Source organism: Ptychodera flava (assembly GCF_041260155.1).
Source record: "Ptychodera flava strain L36383 chromosome 3 unlocalized genomic scaffold, AS_Pfla_20210202 Scaffold_25__1_contigs__length_14229661_pilon, whole genome shotgun sequence".
Classification (NCBI taxonomy): domain Eukaryota; kingdom Metazoa; phylum Hemichordata; class Enteropneusta; family Ptychoderidae; genus Ptychodera; species Ptychodera flava.
In genome coordinates this window covers 10,934,627-10,955,260 of record NW_027248279.1, presented here as the reverse complement: position 1 = coordinate 10,955,260, position 20,634 = coordinate 10,934,627, and the positions used below count along the sequence as shown (strand labels likewise).

The window sequence follows — 20,634 nt, the reverse complement described above, 5'->3', positions numbered from 1 at the left end:
ATTTATCAAGCGCGAAGGTGTTCGATTCTGCCCCTGATAGATTATAAGTGTTCGATATTTTAAGCTTTCAGACGCCGTGAGGATGGTTAGGAAAACGATGGTAAATTTCCACAAAGTCAATTACTTGATAATAAGGACGAGATCGCAGTTTGTCCCTTAGTCTGTACGACCGTAGCCATGCTTTAGTCGGAGACAAGGACGTGATAAATGTCAGATAAGGTAAATACGTATTAATGCACGAAATACTTGACAAAAGAAGGTCTGTTTCAAAACAAACCTCATGATAACAAAGTCACTGAACTTTGTGTCTGTCATGGCAAGGACTTTCATGTTCTGTTCTGTCATTCTGTTCGCCTAAAGTTCTGACTATATTCGATTTGACAAAGGTATTTCGAGAATCAATTTTCAACGTTTGTTGGAACTTGATCCTCCAATATTATGGTCTTGTTTAAAAGTATAATGTGTTATAAAAGTAAAAGCATAGTGTTTGAATATCTCTCTCTCTCTCTCTCTCTCTCTCTCTCCTCTCTCTCTCTCTCTCTCTCTCTCTCTCTCTCGCTGACATCTTTCATCAGCTTTCAATACTTTTTCTACGTGTTATTTACCGTAGTCATGATTCATCATTCGATATAAAACAGTTAGCTGTAACTCTCTCAAAATATTTTTATAAACCAGCGTTAAGTTGTTGCTGAACGAAAACATAAAAAGTAGAGAACATACCAAATGTCGATGACTACAAAAACAACATACGTCGATAAAAGTATACATACATGTAAAATTACTTCTGACTTAATCAAAATCTCTTTATCAATAACAGTAATTCAGGGAAAACGGACATAAAAACATCAAAAGTGTATGATAAACTGATGCATCGTCTAATTACACTAAACATTCAAGTCTTTATTCAAATTTTATCATACATTGTTATATAATCTAATCATACAGTGATTAACCATATCTACACGATTCGTATAAATAAATGTTTATAGTGTAAACAGTGTGCTAAAGAGGTAATTATCACGTACAACCATACAAAACTGTACAGCTGCAGCGTGTATGTACGAAATGTAAAACAGTATACAAATTATACTACTCTTTGTCTCATGCCCATTGTTTGAACTCGACTGCTTAGTTGCCATAGCGGATAGTTTATCAAAGAAGCATACTAAATAATTACGCATTCCAGTTAATGGGTACTGTTTTAAAACAAAGAAGTGTACAAATAACTGGTAAACGGGTACTCTTTTAGACAAAGAAACTGTACTCTGCTGGTAAACCAATACAAGAGAAAAGTCCGCAAACGGCTAAAGGTATACAGTCACCATTATCTAAATATGCCCACAGATGGTCAAAGGGGCATTCCTTGGTATTAAAAATGCCCATGCGACGGCGCTGTTTTAAAAAGCGGCCACCCGCTTAAAATCTGTGATTGGTTAGATTTTCTCTTTCCATGGTAACTGTGGCAAAATTGGAACAGGTGACAGTATACCTTTAATCACTAAGATCTCTACGATTGCTTTGAAATTTAAAATGCAGGTTCCCAAGGGTGACTTGAGCTAAGTTTGTTTAACTTATGGTGAAAGTTGCATATTTGTATTTTGGGGCTGGTTTTCCCATTTTTGGACAAAAATCAACTCCAAAACTGCTTGTCCGATGCTTTCAAATTTAATATACAGGTGTCTAAGGTAACCTTAGCAATATATATATATATATATATATATATATATATATATATATATATATATATATATATATATATATAAAATATTGTTCTGCTAACGATAAATTATATTGATCGATTGACTTTTATCTGTTGTTTTGTTCACTTCTATTCAAATGTGCACATTGGAGCTAGTAAAGAATCTGTCTTAAAACTGAATAATTCGCCAAAAATATTGTCGGATTCCCATTAGCATTTCCCACTCTATATTCATTACTTTAGTATTGTGCGTTTGCAAAACCTCGTCGTGGAAAGCAATATACATTCACCTGTAATCTAAATATGCTCATATATGGTCAAATGGGCGTTCCTTGGTATTTAAAATACCCATGTGAGTGCGGTGTTTTTAAAAAGCAGAGTTTCTCTTTCCATGGTAACTGTGGCAAAATTGGAACAGGTGACAGTATACCTTTAACAAATACAATAGAAAAAAATTACATATTCATTATGGTAACAGCTGAGTTTACTTACATATGAAAAATGCACATAAAGAAACACATGTGACGAAAGTATTTTCCGACTACAAAATTTTACAATATTTCAAAATTTTACTTCAAATTTCACATCACCTTTCACGATATTCATTGTGACAAACGAGTCGGCTGATTTAGTGTCAATCTTGATGGTAGATTGTTCATCGTTTGAGTCTGGTGCTTTACTAATAGTGGCAGTGCTGGATCGTACGTCTTTCAGTTCAGCAATTTAATACCTTCGCTGGACGATGTATCGGTATACTAAGATTTCATCAACTTCGGTTTTGGAGGCTGCAAGGCATCCGACACAAATTTAATTAGATCATCACTGGTCCGTTTGTAGTTTCGTATTGCCGAGCTCCTATGGCCTGTCCGTCCAGTGATCAGTTGCTCGTCCACGTGGAATCACCCCATTTCGTAGCTTTACGAGTAGCTTTCGGAATACGTTCTCGTTGGTATTTGTGGACCGTTCCGTTGTCAACTGGAGGCAGAAAGCGGAATTCTTTCTGGATATTCGTTAGTTTGAAATCTTCAGCGTCGTCCACATATATCTGTGACAAACAATATTCTAAATCCCTGTCACTTTCCGGCAAGTTAGATTCAGAAACATGGACTGCCATCGTACTGGTGACACAAACGCTGAGCACAGTCCCTCTATGTAGATAGAGGGACTGTGGCTCAGCACAAAGAAAACGTGCGGTGACTAGGTCTCCCGACAAGAAACAGGGATGAAATCGAACCATGAGTGCACGTGATGAGCTACACCTGCGAATTTGAATAATAAAACTTACCAAATCATCTACCTGATAGTTCGGCATCTGTTTGTCAGTTTAATTATGAATATGTCAGTTTAATTATGAATAGATGTAAATGATTTCGGATTTGCGCTTGAATTTGCCCCGTGAGTGTACATTGTGATGTAAACGACTTACGTAACTTCAGCAACACGTACATAATTTCCGAAATGTCGCCGAAAACTCGCCAAAATCGCAGTATAAATGGGTTATAGTCCTCGTACTTGGAGGTTTACTAGGAATAGCGGACACTTTTGGGGTCTCAGTCAGGTAAAAATCCTCGGCGCTGCGCGCCTCGACTTTTACCAGACTGAGACCCCAAAGTGTCCGCTATTTTAGTAAACCTCCTCGTACTCGTACTATAACTACCATTTAACGTGTATCTAGCACAGATATCAGTATTAGGCCAATAAACCACCACTGTAGTAAGAGTTTGTTCATGTCTTTTCTTCATGTCGTTAACTCAAGCATTATCAAATACATTTTGAATTTGTGTTACACACATTTGTATCATCATAAATAGTAAAGTCAACAAAGTCCATAAAGGCTACCTCCACTCACACTGGGTAAGTAATTATCGACACAATCAATCCTATTACTTATATCTGCATCCAAACCATCGCCTATATTTTTCTCATTCAAATCAGAAAATTTAGGGATGTTACCAATCCAAAGTCCATACTAAATTCTAATGAAATACCAACCACTGTACCTTCTATCTCTTGTTTTCGATGCACAACGACACTCGCATTTGATCTGTTAGTGTTTATGCGACGCTATTTTAAGCAGCGGGTAAAACAATTTCTTACAAAAAGTCTAATAATATTATGGATGCACCATACAGCGACAGCAAGTGCGATAAAAGGCAATTTCTACGGATTTGGTTAAATTTTCCACATCAACATCGACTACCTTTGTTTTAGCAGCACTTTCCTTTGTAATATGGAAGTAAATTTTGAGGAGCAGGCTGGGCTGGGCTGGCATACAAACCTTAAGCAAAGTGAGGGTAATGAGAATGCGTCGGTGTCTAAACATATATAACTATTCCAACAGCAGCTGAACAAGCAGGAGTTAGATAATCAAGAATACAATCCAAAAGTGGTTTGTTATCATCGTAACAAAGGTGAAAAGTGAAAATACTCAATTCTCTTTCATGGACTACGCCAGTCGTGTTCTTATCATAATCCATCACAACGCCGTTCAACATATGATATTTTAGGCTTTGGCAATAACATTACAGGTTTTCCACATAAATAGTTCTTTATGCATACGAAATCACAACAAAAATTAAATACTGTATGCATATTGTCTTTGGTGCTACACATTAAGTTATACTCTATTTGCATAAAACTGTAGTTTAAACTTACTGTAGTTTCTAATTACTGTGTCCCCCTAAAGTGATGCTGGATATAGATAAAAACTATCGTATGGGCAAATGACATTATTGCTCTAAAAGATAATTTAAAACTCTATGGAAACTACCATCTCTGAACGTAAGTCACTGAGTTGCGTTTTTCCTCATAAATACTGACGTCAATCAGTTTAATTTCTTTCATCATATTATTTCCCGCCTTCTGCCTGAAACCGTCGTAAGCTGCTGACGAGGTCATTGACTTTTATCCTTTCATCAGGTATCTCAATCCAGCATGACGTCATAATTTGGTAACTGTGAATAGAACAGAGACAGTTTTTGTAAGATTACAGTGTGCTATGCAAACAATGGATACACATTGTCTATTTAATGGTAATGCAAGCAATCACTTCAGTAATAATGTATATGGCATCCTTTGATGACAAGCGATAGATCCATTGAGCAATGTCAAATTTTGTAATCGTCGGATACGTTAGTTTCACCCACAGCCAATGGTGACGGAAGTGATCCCAAACATATAATAAATGGCCCTTTTTGCACAAATATACTATGACATTTGACTTTGAACTTACAGGGTTTCTGCGCATCCTGGTGGAATGTCCAAACACTTTCCCACCTGAATACAATCTCTGACGTCATCTTCTAGCAGGTTTCATAAGGAGTACAACCTATAAAACAATAGTAATTTTACAAGAACACATGATAAAAATTTATTCTTGTTCTGCTATGATTTAGACATGGCAGAAAATTGTACGGTTCTTGTATTTTTAAGCTCTGACTGTTAGTTTTCCGTTGGAATTATTTCTTGTCGTGAAACAAAATATATAACAGAGCATGGATGCCAAAATAATATGCGAAGACCAACGATGTGGTCATTTGCTACTGCTATTCTGGTTCCTTTTCAAATGCGTGAAAGTGTTATACGGAATATTATATTCTGAGCGCGGAATGTCTGCGCATTCACGAAGTCTAAAATATTCGTTAACTTCAAACGTTTGTAACCATATAAATTATGATAATGAAATTATGATTTCAGGAAATATATCACATATTAGATTTGATTTGATTTGATATGATAAGCCAACTTACCTAATGAATATACTTCCCAGAGAAGCACACCAAACGACCATACGTCACTTCTGGTGTGTACGCGTTTCCTGATAATACTTCCGGCGCCATCCATCGGAGAGGTAAGTGTCCCTTTGCAGATAAGAGAAGAGTTTGTAAAGAACAAATGATATAGCTAACTATTCTCGGTTCTTTAAAAATCAGTCACTAGGCCACGTGCTCATTTTGGTTGAAAAAAAAAATCGCTTGTTAAAGAGATCATTGTGTTGAAACAAAAAACATTTTGTTATACAACAGCTTAGAACATGCAATTTTTTTTCTTAGTGATGTCAATTTTATTCCCCAAGTCATTAAAATTATAATCAGAAGCATCAACAGGTAAACAAGTGAAAAGTCGTTACTATTAGCATCAAAACAATTAACACACGCTGAACGGCGCTGAATTCATGGATTTACATGGAATATGAAGAACAATTTGAAATAAACTTATGTTTGATGAAAATGCATCATGGCATCCCGGATAGCATTACCTTCATCTTTTGTCTGTATCTTTGATCAGTAAGAACAGCACTTGACGAACCAAGACCAGAGAGGTTTACACTTCCACTGACTGTCGACAACGATATTCTTTGCCATGATCTCTCTGTGAATGATCTGAAAATAGAAAAAATTGTGAAATTTAGGCAATTTCGAAATCAACAATAGCCATGACAGATATACAGCTAAGAAGAGCAACATTGAAAAGTAATAACGATTCAATTTTAAAGCCTAATGATGTATACTTATCTTGAAAATATTTTTTCATTATAAATGTGTAGCCTCCAACAGCCAAACAAAACAAACCAAACCAATCCATAGACTCCAATAACCATATTTTCAATTGCTACCATGTTGGTGACATTTGATAGTTCAATAGTACCTTATTCTCGGAAAGAGTCTGCAGACACTCAGCCACATCCAGGGCAAAGGTCAATAGGTCAGGGCCTTTCTTTTCCAAGCATCGGCATCCTTCATGTTTTCTAGAACTTGAAGCAAAGTGCCGTTGGGGGCGTACTCTGTGATCAGATACATGGGAATGGAACGAAAGGTAACTTTTACAGCGGTAAAATCTTGAGAGGGCCAATTTTCGATTGTATTTAACTGTAGTCTAGTCTATTGACCACTTTGACAAAATGTAGTTTCGACGATAACGCTAAAAATACCAATCTTCAATTTTACACTGTATCAGTACACTGTGAGAATATGGTCATCACAAGCATCTTATTACGGAGAGTAAAGCTGAAATTAAAAAAAAGAACTTGATAAATACGTTTAGAAATGTGTTGCATATCGTTGTGTCTCACCTTCCGTAATGCAACATCCAAGATATTCCACTACTCCCTTCAACTTGGACAATGACCCCATGACCTCAACTTCTCGTTTGAAGTCACTTTTGTCTTCTGCGAAAAGAAAACGATGTCAAAGAATACATTTTACAATTTAAGACATATAATCCTATTGAGACGTCTTTGGCACGTGTGTTTCGATTTTTCGATTTTTGTGTTGGTATGTACTTGTCCCTTTCGTTCATTTCGCAAATTGAGCTTAATGAAAAACAGACCTCTTTCCACGACATACCTTTGTCAACTTTCACGATGACGTCACTGACTCCATCTTTCCCGCCAATAAACCAGGCCTCCCCTGTCATTGTCTTACTAAAACGTCCCTCACAAAGAATGTCCTTCAAGTAAAGACGACTTCTAGGAAATTCCCGCACAACATCTCCAGACTTCAAGTACACATTGTCTTTGTTCTTGTTGTCTTCTTCAAGACTTGCATACATAGATCCCATGTCAAGGTCAATATACTCAGGACTTTCAGGTACGTTGGTATTGCCAATGTTTAACTACATGGAAATCAAATTATAACAATATTATACACAATATTTGAAACACTGTTGTCTACCCGTAGTAAAACGTAACTTTCTGTATTGGAAGATTCCATTGCCAGATACAAGTATTTCTCGTTGACAGAAGAGATAATTGTTGATGACGACAGAAAAGCCAATCGTTTGCCCTAAATGCGACCCGGAAATATCTACCCCGTAAATTGCAAATTAAATAAGACCTGCAGCGTTCATGTTATTGACATAATAATAATAATAATAATAATAATAATAATAATAATAATAATATCGGGTTCTTATATAGCGCACATATCCACAAGTACATGTGCTCAAGGCGCTTTACAATTATTATTACCCCTGGTCACTAGACCTGATATGATACCACTCAACTCCCTGGGGAGCAAACAACAGCTCACATGTGCAGCCAATAAGCGCAGCAGAGCTAAATGTACACATAACAACCACTCTCCCACCAGGTACCCATCACTCCTGGGTGGGGAGAAACAATGAAGAATAAAGTGCCTTGCTCAAGGACACAACACCACAGCCATGCCGGGGCTTGAACTCGCTATCCTTTGATCGTGAGTCCACTGCTCTAGCCACTGGCCCATGATGCCTCCACATGAGGTTTTGTGACACGATATCAGAATGTATTAGTTCAAAACTGAATAAAAATCCCTCGGGGTTTTCTTTCCCTTCCATGTAATTTCAACAACTTTTGCCGTTCAAGGCATGTTAATGGCAGCATTTTGTCAACGTTTGAAGTGTTTGGACATGTAAATGTCAATCTGTGCATTTAAAGCAATCAAACTTACATGTGTGTATGACGAGTGTTGGACATCTCTTTGGAGACTTTGGTATGTACTTTCTGGCGAATTTTCTGATTCTTTATCTTTCTGGAATATAAAAACAATACACTAGAATAGAACACAACTAAAAGTAAAACCTCTACTCTATTTCAGATGAACATGAGTGTAACCCTATACGTCGACTAGAATTAATATTACAATTTGAAAAGATTATTTGTAAGCGTCCAGTTAATGAGGGTAAAAGCTGATTTCAAATATTACTATCGGTTCGATATGTGGAAAGAAAGACTGAGTAATTTAACATGAAGTGCAAATGTGTAACTAGAAATGTAAATTTGTGTTCTAAAAAGCCTGATGCTTATATCCCGTTTTGAGCTTAACTTATTTTTGAAGATCACTAGTAAAGGTGACGTGTTTGTACGAAACAAATATTGGCAATTTCAAGGTGCTTATATTGTTTTTAAATGATTGCCATAAAAACGCAGCAAATAAAACACAAGTGTAATAATGAATTTGCTGGGCAAGAGTAATTTGTGTACATGTGTTGCCAATTAAGAATGTGGTATACACTTGACATATTCAAGCCTTACCTTTTTCACTAGAACTTTTAAGCCATAACCATTAATGAACAATAAGCTGAATGTCAAGATAAGTAGTACCAGTGCAATAGAAAATAGGCAGCCGAAGATGATTGACAACGTATTACTGCACTCACAAGGGTGTTGGGGGGTAACTACATAATTGAAAAAAATAAATATAAAAAGATACAATTTGACTGTCAGCATTGCATTTGGTCTGTTTAGAGCGATCGCCAAAATTGAGTACCATCTCTTCCTTACTTAGAGATGTATATCGCCATCCTGTATCAAACAAACTAAGCGAAAAGTTGAATGCATATACTCTCATCTGATTTCAAGGTCACGTGACAATCAGTCGTCACAGCTATGATTGTATGGCCTCAGTGTAAAACGACATTGAACGGTTTCTGAACAATAACGTCCTATAGGCAGACTTTGGTACTGAGTCGATATCAATTGAACATTAGCCTAGTTGACTTTCAACTGCACATATTTCCGTAAGACTAAATAATGAGCTTTAAACTATTTTCGATAAGTTTCAGTTGTAAATCAAGTAAAAGAAAATAGTTGAGCGATGTTCGAGAAATAAACAGGCGATACCGCAATTTTATCGTTCGAAAATACCTTTCTCCTGAGTAATGACAAACACATCACTGTTATTAAGCTATCTTGTTCTCGGTCGAATCATTTCTGGAAACTTTCTTGTTATTAAGACTAAGCGTTAATTTTCCTTACCTGTATAAAGACTTTCCGTCGGAATGGCTACGCTTGGTATATCTGTGAACAGAAGAGTTTGAGATACATATTTGGTATACACTGCAGTTTTGAAATATCTCAGAAAATTGAACATTAAATTTACGAAAAGGTAAAATACATTTCTTTTAAAATGAAGAGGCAATTCAGCTATGAGCAACATGGCTTTGTGTACAACAGATACATAGTTCTAAAACATTCGTTTGCATAAAGGTATGGTATAATAGCTTATTACATCATATTGATGGCGCAAATGCAGCGATCTGACTGGCCGAGACGCGAAAAGAACCCTGGTATATTGGCGATATACCACGGCTGGCAAACGCGCGAGCTCTCAGCTTGAGCAAAAATCCGTTTTTGACGTTCTATGCCAGAATTTCAATACACTGTGTTGTAATAGCAATAAATCACACCCAGCGACGGTATAACACTCGATTTTGACCAGTTCACAGTGCATATATGTCGTGAGCTGGTCAAAATCTCGTGCTATACCGTCACTGGGTTGTGATTTATTGCTTAAAAATAGCATGCAGCAGTATTGCAACATGCAAACTGCGGTCGGATAAAAATAAATGTGACAAATCAAATTTATTTATAATTTACAGGATTGTTTATTATCTGTTGTTAGTTAGACCGACAATAATATCCATACATATGTACGCAAGTACATACATACATACATACATACATACATACATACATACATACATACATACATACATACATACATACAAACATACATACATACATACATACATACATACATACATACATACATACATACATACATACATACATACATACATACATACATACATACATACATACATACATACATACATACATACATACATACATACATTCAGACAGACAGACAGACAGACAGATATGTATGCAAGTTGACAGGCAGGCAGACATACATACATACATACATACATACATACATACAAACATACATACATACATACATACATACATACATACATACATACATACATACATACATACATACATACATACATACATACATACATACATACATACATACATACATACATACATACATACATACATACATACATACACATACATACAGACAGACAGACAGACAGACAGACAGACAGACAGACAGACATGCATGCAAGTTGACAGGCAGGCAGACTGATGGGTATAAACATATGGATGCGAACTTGTATACTAATAGGAAATTCTGTCAGACAAATGAGGAACTCAATTGTTATCACAACAGTTTCAGATTGATGTTCCACTGTATTCGTTAAGAATACAACAGAACACATCCTTGCGTGATGTATGTCAACCATAGCATGCACCTCATAATACATACATACATACATACATACATACATACATACATACATACATACATACATACATACATACATACATACAGACAGACAGACAGACAGACAGACAGACAGACAGACAGACAGACATGCATGCAAGTTGATAGGCAGGCAGACATGTATATAAACATATGGATGCGAATCTGTATACTAGTAGGAAATTTTGTCAGACATTTAACACAATACAGCCTCATGTTCTGCTCAAACGCCGTGTTGATTTGCAAACCAACACCACATTTATTCTTTGGATTAGATCATTTCTGTGTGATCGGCCACAACGTGTAAGCATACAAGGTCATCTTTCGAGAGAATTGATTCTAAATACGGGGCTCCCCAAGGCTGTGTACTATCACCCGTTCTTTTCTCTGTTTATACAAATGAATTAAGATGTAATGACGTCATTCTTGCTCTCATACAATTTGCTGATGACATGGCCTTAGTTGCACGACTCAAAGACGAATACTCTCTCAGTCGTTATCTTCTATTCATAGATTATTTGAAGTCTTGGTTTGACCAAAGCTTTCTTGAATTAAATGTCGGTAAAACTAAAGAACTTTGTATCATGGGAGCACAGAAGCAAGTTCCGGACTCATTACTTCGACCGATAAATATAGATGGAAAACAAATTGAAAGAGTGTCTCTTTTCAAATATCTTGGTACAATTTTAGATTCGAAATGTCCTTTTACAGACAACATTGAATTTATTGTTAAAAAGTACAGCAGCGCTTATTCCTTCTCAGGAAACTGAGAGGCTTTAACGTCAGCAAGAATATTTTGGTAACTGTGTATCATTCGCTTGTAGAGCATCTTTTGTATCCTGGTACGGGAACCTCTCAGTTAAGGACAAAATGAGATTAACACAAGTCGTCAATCTGGCAGGAAAGATTGTTGGTATAAAACAACGGCAACTTTCAGTAATATATTACCAATCTTTGAAGAGGAAAGCCATTCAGATCCATCAGGATCAAACACACCCACTTAGCACAGAATTTAAAATCCTCCCGTCAGGTCGACGACTTAAGGTACCTTTTGCGCGTAAAAACTTGTACAAAAAGTCTTTTTTACCTTCAGCTGTGGCGGTTTTAAACTCGGAATTTTATACGTAATTTATTGTTTTTCCCCAAGACTGTGTATATATGTGTGTGTGTTTTTATTGTAAGTCAGGAGCTTTGTGGTGCCGAGAGAAAATTTTCCATTTGTGGATGTGCGTGTTTCATTAATGGACAATAAAGTAATTTGAATTGAATTGAATTGAATTGAAATGAGGAACTCAATTGTTATCATAAGTTTCAGATTGATGTTCAACTGTATTCGTTAAGAATACAAGCGAACACATCCTTGCGTGATGTATGTCAACCATAGCATGCACCTCATAATACATCTGAGATAAATATGTCTTTGGTTTAACAGAAAAATTAAATGACTTTTTCTCAATGAAAGGGCACTTTTGATTGCTTCATTAACACTCCAATCGATGATATTGGTTAGTTTCTGGATGAATTAGTAATATCTGGTTGCAATAAGTCTAACCTGGAAGAGAGATGACAAAAATAATGGTACCGCATAATTCGTGGTACAGAGATAAAACAACAACATTCGTGTGTCATCATCAAATATTGAGATATTAGTAGAATCATCTTTTATCTTCATTAGCACGTAACGCATGTGACTTTCAAAATTTTCGAACTACTTCAACTGTGGAAATACCATCTGCATACACTAAAAGTGTCCATACGGAAAGCCAATTTATGTTCAGGTTTAGTTTTATATGCAGCACTTTATCATGTAGAGGTACATCTAAGAGGAGTACATTAAATGCGACCCAACATTTTCGGACGTTTACAATGAACCGGATAAAATTGCATAAACGAATTCTATCCAATTAAGTAATTTCCGTAAAACTTTTCCTTTTAACGTTCTATCCTGGTGGTTCTAATCAATCGTCAATTTCATAGTTCGACGTAAACAAAGACAGCAATAATTGGATAATATCGATTATGAAAATCACACTTCCAATACTTTAATGAAAATACAAACTACTTGAATACTGCAAAAGAGTATGCTCCCCATTAGATAAATTACATAAAACACGATTGGAACTAATTTGGGATAAATGGATTTTCTTTCTTTTTTTTAAATTTCCCAAAAGTGTTATAGGTGCAAGATAGTTGAACGTAGTAATAATACAAATAACTCATAAAACAAGTGTGTAATGTAAAAAGAAAAGCAGATGAGATTACATTTGTAGATTAAATCGGCATTACTTCACTATCCAATTATCCCAAATTAATGACCTGCTGTAGATTGAGCAAATCTTAAGAAAGAAACTGTGATGTTCCCTTTCACGAATCAAGGTTGTTAATATGACTCTACACGTCTCACTTTTGACAAATATGACTTTGAAAAAAGTCATGACATACGGTGAATATGTCCCAATACTGATTGAAAGAAATGATAAATATTTGGAGTTTAAAACTCAGCAATTTATTAAACAGGTAAATTCAATTATCAAACTATATGTAGGTTTGAGAAGATTTCATACGCGTAACTTACGCTTTCTAATTTCTATGACGATAAATTGCCTTTTGTTCAACTGTTTTGTTCACTATTAAACTTTTATGATAATTTTCACGTCAGCATGGTGAAACTGTACAAATAGTATTCAGCACAGCAAAAAAAACCCCGAGCAAATGATGTAAGAATATATTGTACTCACATGGTTTTTTCACCATTTCCGTCAGTGACGTAACTCCTTCATTATTACTTGCATTACACGTCATAGTGACTTCATCATCACCATCTTCATCTACTAATTCCCATTTGTTGGAGGTATCGGTATTTCCAGTCTGATCACCACTCTCCCAGGAATATGTGACGTCATCAGGATTGGCAGTGGCAAGACATTCCACTACAACTGTGTTGCCTTCCCAGCTATCCACAACTACGGCCTGGATTACAGGAGCATCTGAAATACAGCAATGAAATACAAATAAACAATTAGAAAAGGAAGTACACATGATATCTGTATTCTACTATGTCTGTTACACTTGCGTTAAACGCGTTCTATGTGACAGTGACTTCATCATCACCATCTTCATCTGTCAATGTCCATGTCCTGGAATTACCTCCAGTCTGACCATCATCAGTCTCCCGGGAATATGTGACGTCACAAGGATTAGCAGTTGCCAGACATTCAACCACCACCTTGTTATCAACGAAGCTATCCACAACTATGTCTTGGACTAGAACTGCATCTGTGTTTTTATTACCATGAAGAAAACGGATGGCTACTTCCGAGTCCTTCTTTACACTTGTCTTTTATTTGCCCCGTCTACATGCTTTTGAAACTTTGAAAAATATGAATTATCAGTACTATTGTACACATAAAAATTTAAACAATTCTCAATCATATTCGAACTTACCAGAGACGGCAGTCAATCACTAAGTATAGACATCACAGTCAAAACAGCCACGCTAAATCACCACTTTTGAAAAGAGCGGTTCTATAACCAAATTTAACTAAGTGAAATACCTCTTTGGCATTGTCAACTGATAATCACAGTACACAGACACAAAAAGAATTTCATCACTGTCACTTAAACTTACGTAAAACATCCATGAGGATCTGCCAAGCTACTAGTGTCAAACTGTCATGTTGAAACGACTGACACTTCAGATATTGTTTGTCGTCAGAGGCATTGAACCTGTAGAGAAGGGCTCCAGTGGTGTCATACAATCTGGTGTCAGTTCCGGTTTCTGAAATGTCTCTGATTTCACTGGAGTTTGTGATGTCATTGTTTCCTATTGTCCATATAAGATCAGCTGGAGGGTTCCCTGCTGTTGCAGTACAGTCAAATGTCTCTGGATCACCGGCTGTGACAGTCTTCGTCTGTCCTTTGCTATAGCCAGTGATTGTCACACTGGTGACTAGACCTGTCGGGAAATTATATGATAAATATAACACGAATTATGAAACAATGGATATTGCATAATTCATTCAGACAGATAACACTCAATTTTGAATCAAATCGAATAACACTAAGAAATCGAAAGCTGTAGCGCCACAGACTGATGACTATATACTCAATGAAAACATTGATATTAAGCTTGATAAATATATTATCATACGTTAAATTCGAATTCCCGTTTCACAAACGTACGTAAACTTTGGATGAATTTGACTGCCGGAGCTCGACAAAATATGACCAACGACTGATCACTAAATCACAATTTAGTTTGTGTTGTGCTTCTTTCGTAGACTTCTTTCTGTCCAACTAGATTGAAAATCATATCAACATTTTTTTAGTTTTAAAAGAGGATGGTGAATACCGTTGTCCGTAGACTGCAATGTACTGACAATAATCTTTTGAAGAGTTTTATTCATGTCTGATGCTTGCTGTTGTGAATCATATCATGCAGACAGCTTTTACATCCCATGGTTTTAATTTTCTGTGTTTTTGTGTTTTGTGTGTTGTAGTGTGGTATTGTATTTGGTTCCTTTTGTCTTACTTGTTATTTTTCATTTGAATGGACTTAATTAGTCTGAAATAAAGTGAATAATGAAAAATGTTTTACCTTTCACCCCATTTCTTTCTCTTGTGGTCCCACTCTGCCATAGAAACTAAGGAGATGAATTACACTATGGTGTGGTGTACTAAACCAGGAAGCCAGTTACACAACAGGATGTTGAAAAGAATCGGTGTCCCTTAATTTACTTTCAAATCAATCAGTCAATTGATCAACAGCTGTATTATTTGCTCATAGCAAAGTGAATATATCCATCGAAAGAAATGTATTTTCTTCCTTTCTTTTTGGAGTGATATTAAATTTATATTTCATGATCATCAACCTAAATTAACCCTGCTGTATTCATACCACTTTTCTTCTTTCTTTTCATTCAGACATGAACTTATATTTGTCTTTGAGTGACCTAAATTCCTTTCTCTCAACTCTTGTCAACAACAACAACAACAACAACAACAACAACAACAACAGTAACAACAATAACAAAACATTTTGTTCGAGTGACTCAACGCTTTAACTTTGATTGTGAGTCATAGCCAGGCTGGGTACAAAATTTATTATCAGAACTTGCTAAAAATGTTATTTTCTCCTCTCAAGAATATTCTTTTCTTTAATCGGGTTGATATCTTTTTTAAAGGAGAATTAGTGTGATCAGGCAGGTATTAAAGCTCCGTAAACTGTATCTTTTGGCTATTTTTCAGAACTTTTGTTTTGTGGTCTTCCCCTACACTTTCTTCATTGGATCCCTAAACTGCAATTTAATGCCAAGTATTTAGCATATCAACACAACCTATATGAGTATAATCTACATTGTTATTGTTAAAAATTGTCTTTAAGTCCGGACTAGCATTCACTTGTAAACAATATACAAGCTGTGTTGACAAAAGAATACTCGAAATTTCAGCGTGACAAACGGATTAGGGTCATAATCGGTAGTTGATATACAGAAGCAGAATACTGAAAAACTTGCCCAAAGTTACAGCTTATGTCCCTTTATTATTAAGAATATTCTGTCCCCAAATATGAAGTATAAGGGGAACACTGTGCAGTAGTTTGACCACAGGCGCTCCTTAGCTGGGTAGTCTGCTAAGGAGATCAATTTTCGGATCGATCTATTGATCCCGTAGTCGATATGCCCGCCACTGCAACCTAAATACTCACAAGGTGTGCAACAGAATCACTCAAAAAACACACCACCCGATTTGTCTACTGGCCGTGCGCTCGCACAAAACATTCAGAACTACACTCCCATATACCTAGTTGGATCACAAATTTAACCATCTCCTCAAAAATCACGCCGATGAATATGTTACTCGCGTCACCTTGAAGAAATCGGCCGTGTTTTGAGACCAAGCGTGGTGAAATGCGGCCTGCAGAACGATTCTACCATATGACGTCATTTTTTCCACTGCTGATTGGTTCATTTATACTTAACCAGTGATATCTTGCCATGACCTTTGTTTTGGCCGTTGATTAGCCAATCAGTAGTGAAATAAATTACATCATATGGTAGAATCGTTCTGCAGGCCGTATTTCACCGCACTTAGTCACAAAACACGGCCGATTTCTTCAAGATGACTCGAGAAACACATTCATCGGCGTTATTTTTGAGGAGATGGTTAAATTTGTGATCCAACTAGGTATATTGGAGTGTAGTTCTGAATCTCTTGTGCGAGCGCACGGCCAGAAGACAAATCGGGTGGTGTGTTTTTTGAGTGATTGTGTTGCACACCTTGTGAGTATTTAGGTTGCAGTGGCGGGCATATCGACTACGGGATCAATAGATCGATCCAAAAACCGATCTACTCAGCAGACTACCCAGCTAAGGAGCGCCTGTGCAGTAGTTTGACGAATAACGTGGATGCGCTTTGTTGCCTGATGAAGGACAGAGAGCTTTCTCTTAATGGATATGAGATCGAACAGCTGATTGATATCAGTATATCAAGTTATATGGATTTGAAATTGTGACTCACCCACCACACGATACGAATTTTATTGTTTATGTGTAGTAAAAGAAATGAAAAGCAACCCACGCGGGACTCGAACCAACATCCCCAGGGTACATTTCGGATGCTCTCCCAACTGAGCTATTGAATCAGTCGGAATTACTGTGGTCGGAATGAAGTTAAACTTGACATGGTGATATGGTTGGTTATAAAACTAGACTAGGTATAGCCTCTAGGGGTGTTGCATCACTTGCATACATCATAGAGCTTTGTAGCTAACTAGTACAAGGTCCACGTGATACACATTTGTGCATGGTAACAGGGAAGGAGATACCAAAGGGTTCCATCGCCTTGCTTACACGTACATTTATGTGACTGCCTCACGAAAGTAAGTCAGTTAAGATGTTCCCTGAGGGTTCAGCAATTCTGATACCCCGGATGTTGATTATGGTCCCCTGTACACTTGAAAAAGCGAGAAAACGTGAAAGAAAGAATATATATATGTGCTCTCATAGAAGTTACGCTATGTGCCATGGGGAACTGTGTCGTTTCAAAACAGGGCAGAGATTTGTAGAGGCTGGTGCAATTTTTAATAGTGAGATGTAGACTTCCAAGGTCCATAGAGAGATAAAATGGGTTGCTAAGGAATTAAAGAATATAAAGGTGGATACCATGCGTGTGAATAAAGATTCAGTGCGAGTCATTAATGTTACGTGGCAAATATATGATAATTTTGAATTGTAATGAAATGCATGACTCTCACATGTACTTAGAAAACTGACAGCTTGAGCCTGGTTCTAGAAGCCATGCCTTGAATTCACTCTCAAAAATCACAGTGGCGTGGCATATTCTGGTAAAGAATGTGAACTGTCATGAAATGCAAGACAATGATATTGGATGAAAAAGGAAAAAATCCAGGATGAACTCCAAATAAATAACTCAAACGGATGAGATAGAGGGAAGAGAATAGTTTATCAGTTGAATGGGATAAGAGAAAGTAATATGGATGAACGTGCTCTATGATGTGGGGTCTGAGTAGAGTTGTGAATATGTGGGGTTACAGTGAATGAGTAGGTCAGGAACGCAATGTCTCAGATGGCCTGACTATAGAGAATACATAGACAGGAGAGGGTAAGCTCCATGCAGGTTGGACTTAACTAGTAAGATTAAGACTGAGGACCATGTAAGACAAGTGAACTAGGTAACGATAGGATGCGAATGGTAGTTGAAAATTAATAGTTAAAATACCTTGCCTTAGTTGATTCGTGATATAAAAAGAACGTGAAATTTGCTTTTATTATGAATATCTTTAAGGGAGGGATTATTATAGTGTGTCATACGCTTGGTGCAATAATTTCATACCTCCTGCTTTGACGAGAAACAATTTCTGTTTAAAACAAACATTGACATTGTCGGGTGCAAATTTATTAGCTGTGTGATTGAAAAGAAGAGACGTATCAACTCACAATGAAAGGTTCTAGAAGATCCAATTCATGATGTACAGCGAAGGAAGCTGTTAAAGAGTTGATATGAGGTCAGAAGAGAGAATAGTTGATACGATTACAATGCCATTGGTGAAATTGATGAATATGCTTTGTATATTCTGTGGCACATCAATACCTCTGCTTTCTATGTAATTTGACATTCATTGGATTAATTGAATTACTCTATATTAATGGGGTGTATGCAAGAGAGTTTTACTTACTAAAAACATACAATCTGGCATGTGGAGCTGCAGGAGAAGGATTTTCTCCCGACCAGCAATCGTAATGGCCATCCTCACTGAGGGATGGGGATGTTACCATCAACTTAAAGAAGTTGTACGGGTTAGTGGTCTCAACTGAGTATTCATTTTCTGCACCATCAAAATAATTACAGAATCCATCATCATAACACTGTGCAATATTAGTCCAGGTAGCACCGTCATCACGACTTCTTCCCCAATATATTGATGGACGTCCACTAGTACTCCAGCTAACAGTGCAGTTAAATGATGCAGATACTCCTGGATTTACATACACTGTGTCTGTCGGTCCAGCTACTACAGTGTTCTGTGAGCTACATTCCTGCAAAACTAAATTTCAATAAGGCTACTTTAGATCTGTAAGTTCAAAATTAAAAAATAAACTTCGTAAAATTATTTTTCACCAGAAGCACGGTAAGAAATTTAAATGCTTTGCGGTTGCATGCGTAATATAATGTTGTACCCTTGTTACTTTACTTAAGACAATTGACGGACATTTGGAGAATTGAAGGCTTACTTCAAATGCATAAAGTATCATCAGTCAGTGTCGTCAGTTAAATTGCCAACAAATCGGCAAGGGCACGTTTAGGTCTGTATCTTTTTAATGTAACGGGACTCTATGGGATATATACTATCAGTAGCCACCGACACACCTGAATGAACAAAATGAAGCGACGGCAATACTTGGTCAAAATAGGAAAATGAATATGTCACCATCCTCTACCATAGGTTTGGATTTACCTCCTAAATCTTTTCCTAGAAATACCCGATGTTTTGGCGATGTTGGTGTGCGCAAACTGATAATCCGCCTCACTTATGGGACTGTGTCCTACACGTAGCGAGCATAGCTTTAGTTTGCATTACTCACAGACACCATGAAAACACGAGCTTAGGATAGTTTCAAAGACAGAATTGTAGCACTTATAGGCCTCGCAGTAATGCATGTTAACACAAAGAATAAGCAGGTACTAATTGTATAAATTTAAAGCAGTGACTAGCATAAGAAACCTGAGAATATTAGCAATGTAAATCGATGCAATACGTAGCTTATTTTCAATAGTAATACGTGACCTGAACTCACCACACAACGCAATCATGGACACAGCTGCAAGAACCGACATGATAATTCACAGGTAGAACTCAACGCCGGAATCTGAAGCGTGTGAAAGAATTGTCTTCCGGGTTCACGTCCTGTTGTTGGAATGATCACCGTCCCTACACAATGGTCAGGTAATGTGGCGTCACTGATTTACTGCTTATGCAAATATTAATGTTCCCATTCCCTTGACTTAACATGGTGGATTACACCATTATACTAGTTAAAGTTAACCAGTTAAAGTAGTGGGCGTGTATTTTGGATACGATGACTTTGAATGCAAAATACTTAATTTAAATGGAAGATTTCATATGTGACGTTTATTTCAGTACTTGTGGCCTCCGGTGAAAACGTGAAGAAACACGAACAAAATACAGAACAACTGGTCGCCTTTTGTAAATATAAATATAATATATATATATATATATATATATATATATATATATGTGTGTGTGTGTGTGTGTGTGTGTGTGTGTGTGTGTATTTATATATGTATATATAATATAAA

At 36.7% G+C, this 20,634-nt stretch overlaps 4 protein-coding genes across 5 annotated transcripts in view; all 4 read right to left on the bottom strand.

Annotated features, from left to right (window-relative positions):
- The window catches only part of LOC139125142 (tyrosine kinase receptor Cad96Ca-like), a 213,783-nt gene extending 205,478 nt beyond the window's left edge, over nucleotides 1-8,305 (bottom strand). The window contains exon 1 of the mRNA XM_070691248.1: nucleotides 8,128-8,305. The gene's annotated coding sequence lies outside the window, so the exon portion shown is untranslated. The remainder of the gene's footprint in view (nucleotides 1-8,127) is intronic.
- The window catches only part of LOC139125244 (centrosomal protein of 63 kDa-like), a 513,301-nt gene that overhangs the window by 325,024 nt on the left and 167,643 nt on the right, over nucleotides 1-20,634 (bottom strand). The gene's annotated exons all lie outside the window — the stretch shown is intronic.
- Nucleotides 1-20,634, bottom strand: part of LOC139125256 (angiopoietin-1-like) — a 220,411-nt gene that overhangs the window by 77,171 nt on the left and 122,606 nt on the right. The window lies entirely within an intron of this gene.
- On the bottom strand, nucleotides 774-20,224 carry LOC139125248 (cell adhesion molecule 2-like). Its single transcript, XM_070691344.1, has 11 exons — nucleotides 20,112-20,224; nucleotides 18,992-19,360; nucleotides 14,423-14,749; nucleotides 13,533-13,781; nucleotides 9,435-9,476; nucleotides 6,347-6,452; nucleotides 5,958-6,081; nucleotides 5,449-5,559; nucleotides 4,932-5,027; nucleotides 3,357-4,653; nucleotides 774-1,089 (listed from the first exon to the last, which is right to left on the bottom strand). Exons 1-6 carry the CDS (start codon nucleotides 20,149-20,151, stop codon nucleotides 6,397-6,399), a joined length of 1,083 nt encoding a protein of 360 aa, XP_070547445.1. The 5' UTR covers nucleotides 20,152-20,224; the 3' UTR covers nucleotides 774-1,089; nucleotides 3,357-4,653; nucleotides 4,932-5,027; nucleotides 5,449-5,559; nucleotides 5,958-6,081; nucleotides 6,347-6,396.

Coding starts and splice junctions, on each gene's coding strand:
- LOC139125248 (XM_070691344.1), bottom strand. CDS start 20,151: ATGTCGGTTCTTGCAGCTGTGTCCATGATTGCGTTGTGTG. Junction 13,782..14,422: donor GATCCTCATGGATGTTTTAC/GTAAGTTTAAGT, acceptor GCTGTATTTCAG/ATGCTCCTGTAATCCAGGCC. Junction 6,453..9,434: donor GACGGAAAGTCTTTATACAG/GTAAGGAAAATT, acceptor CTTTGCTTCAAG/TTCTAGAAAACATGAAGGAT.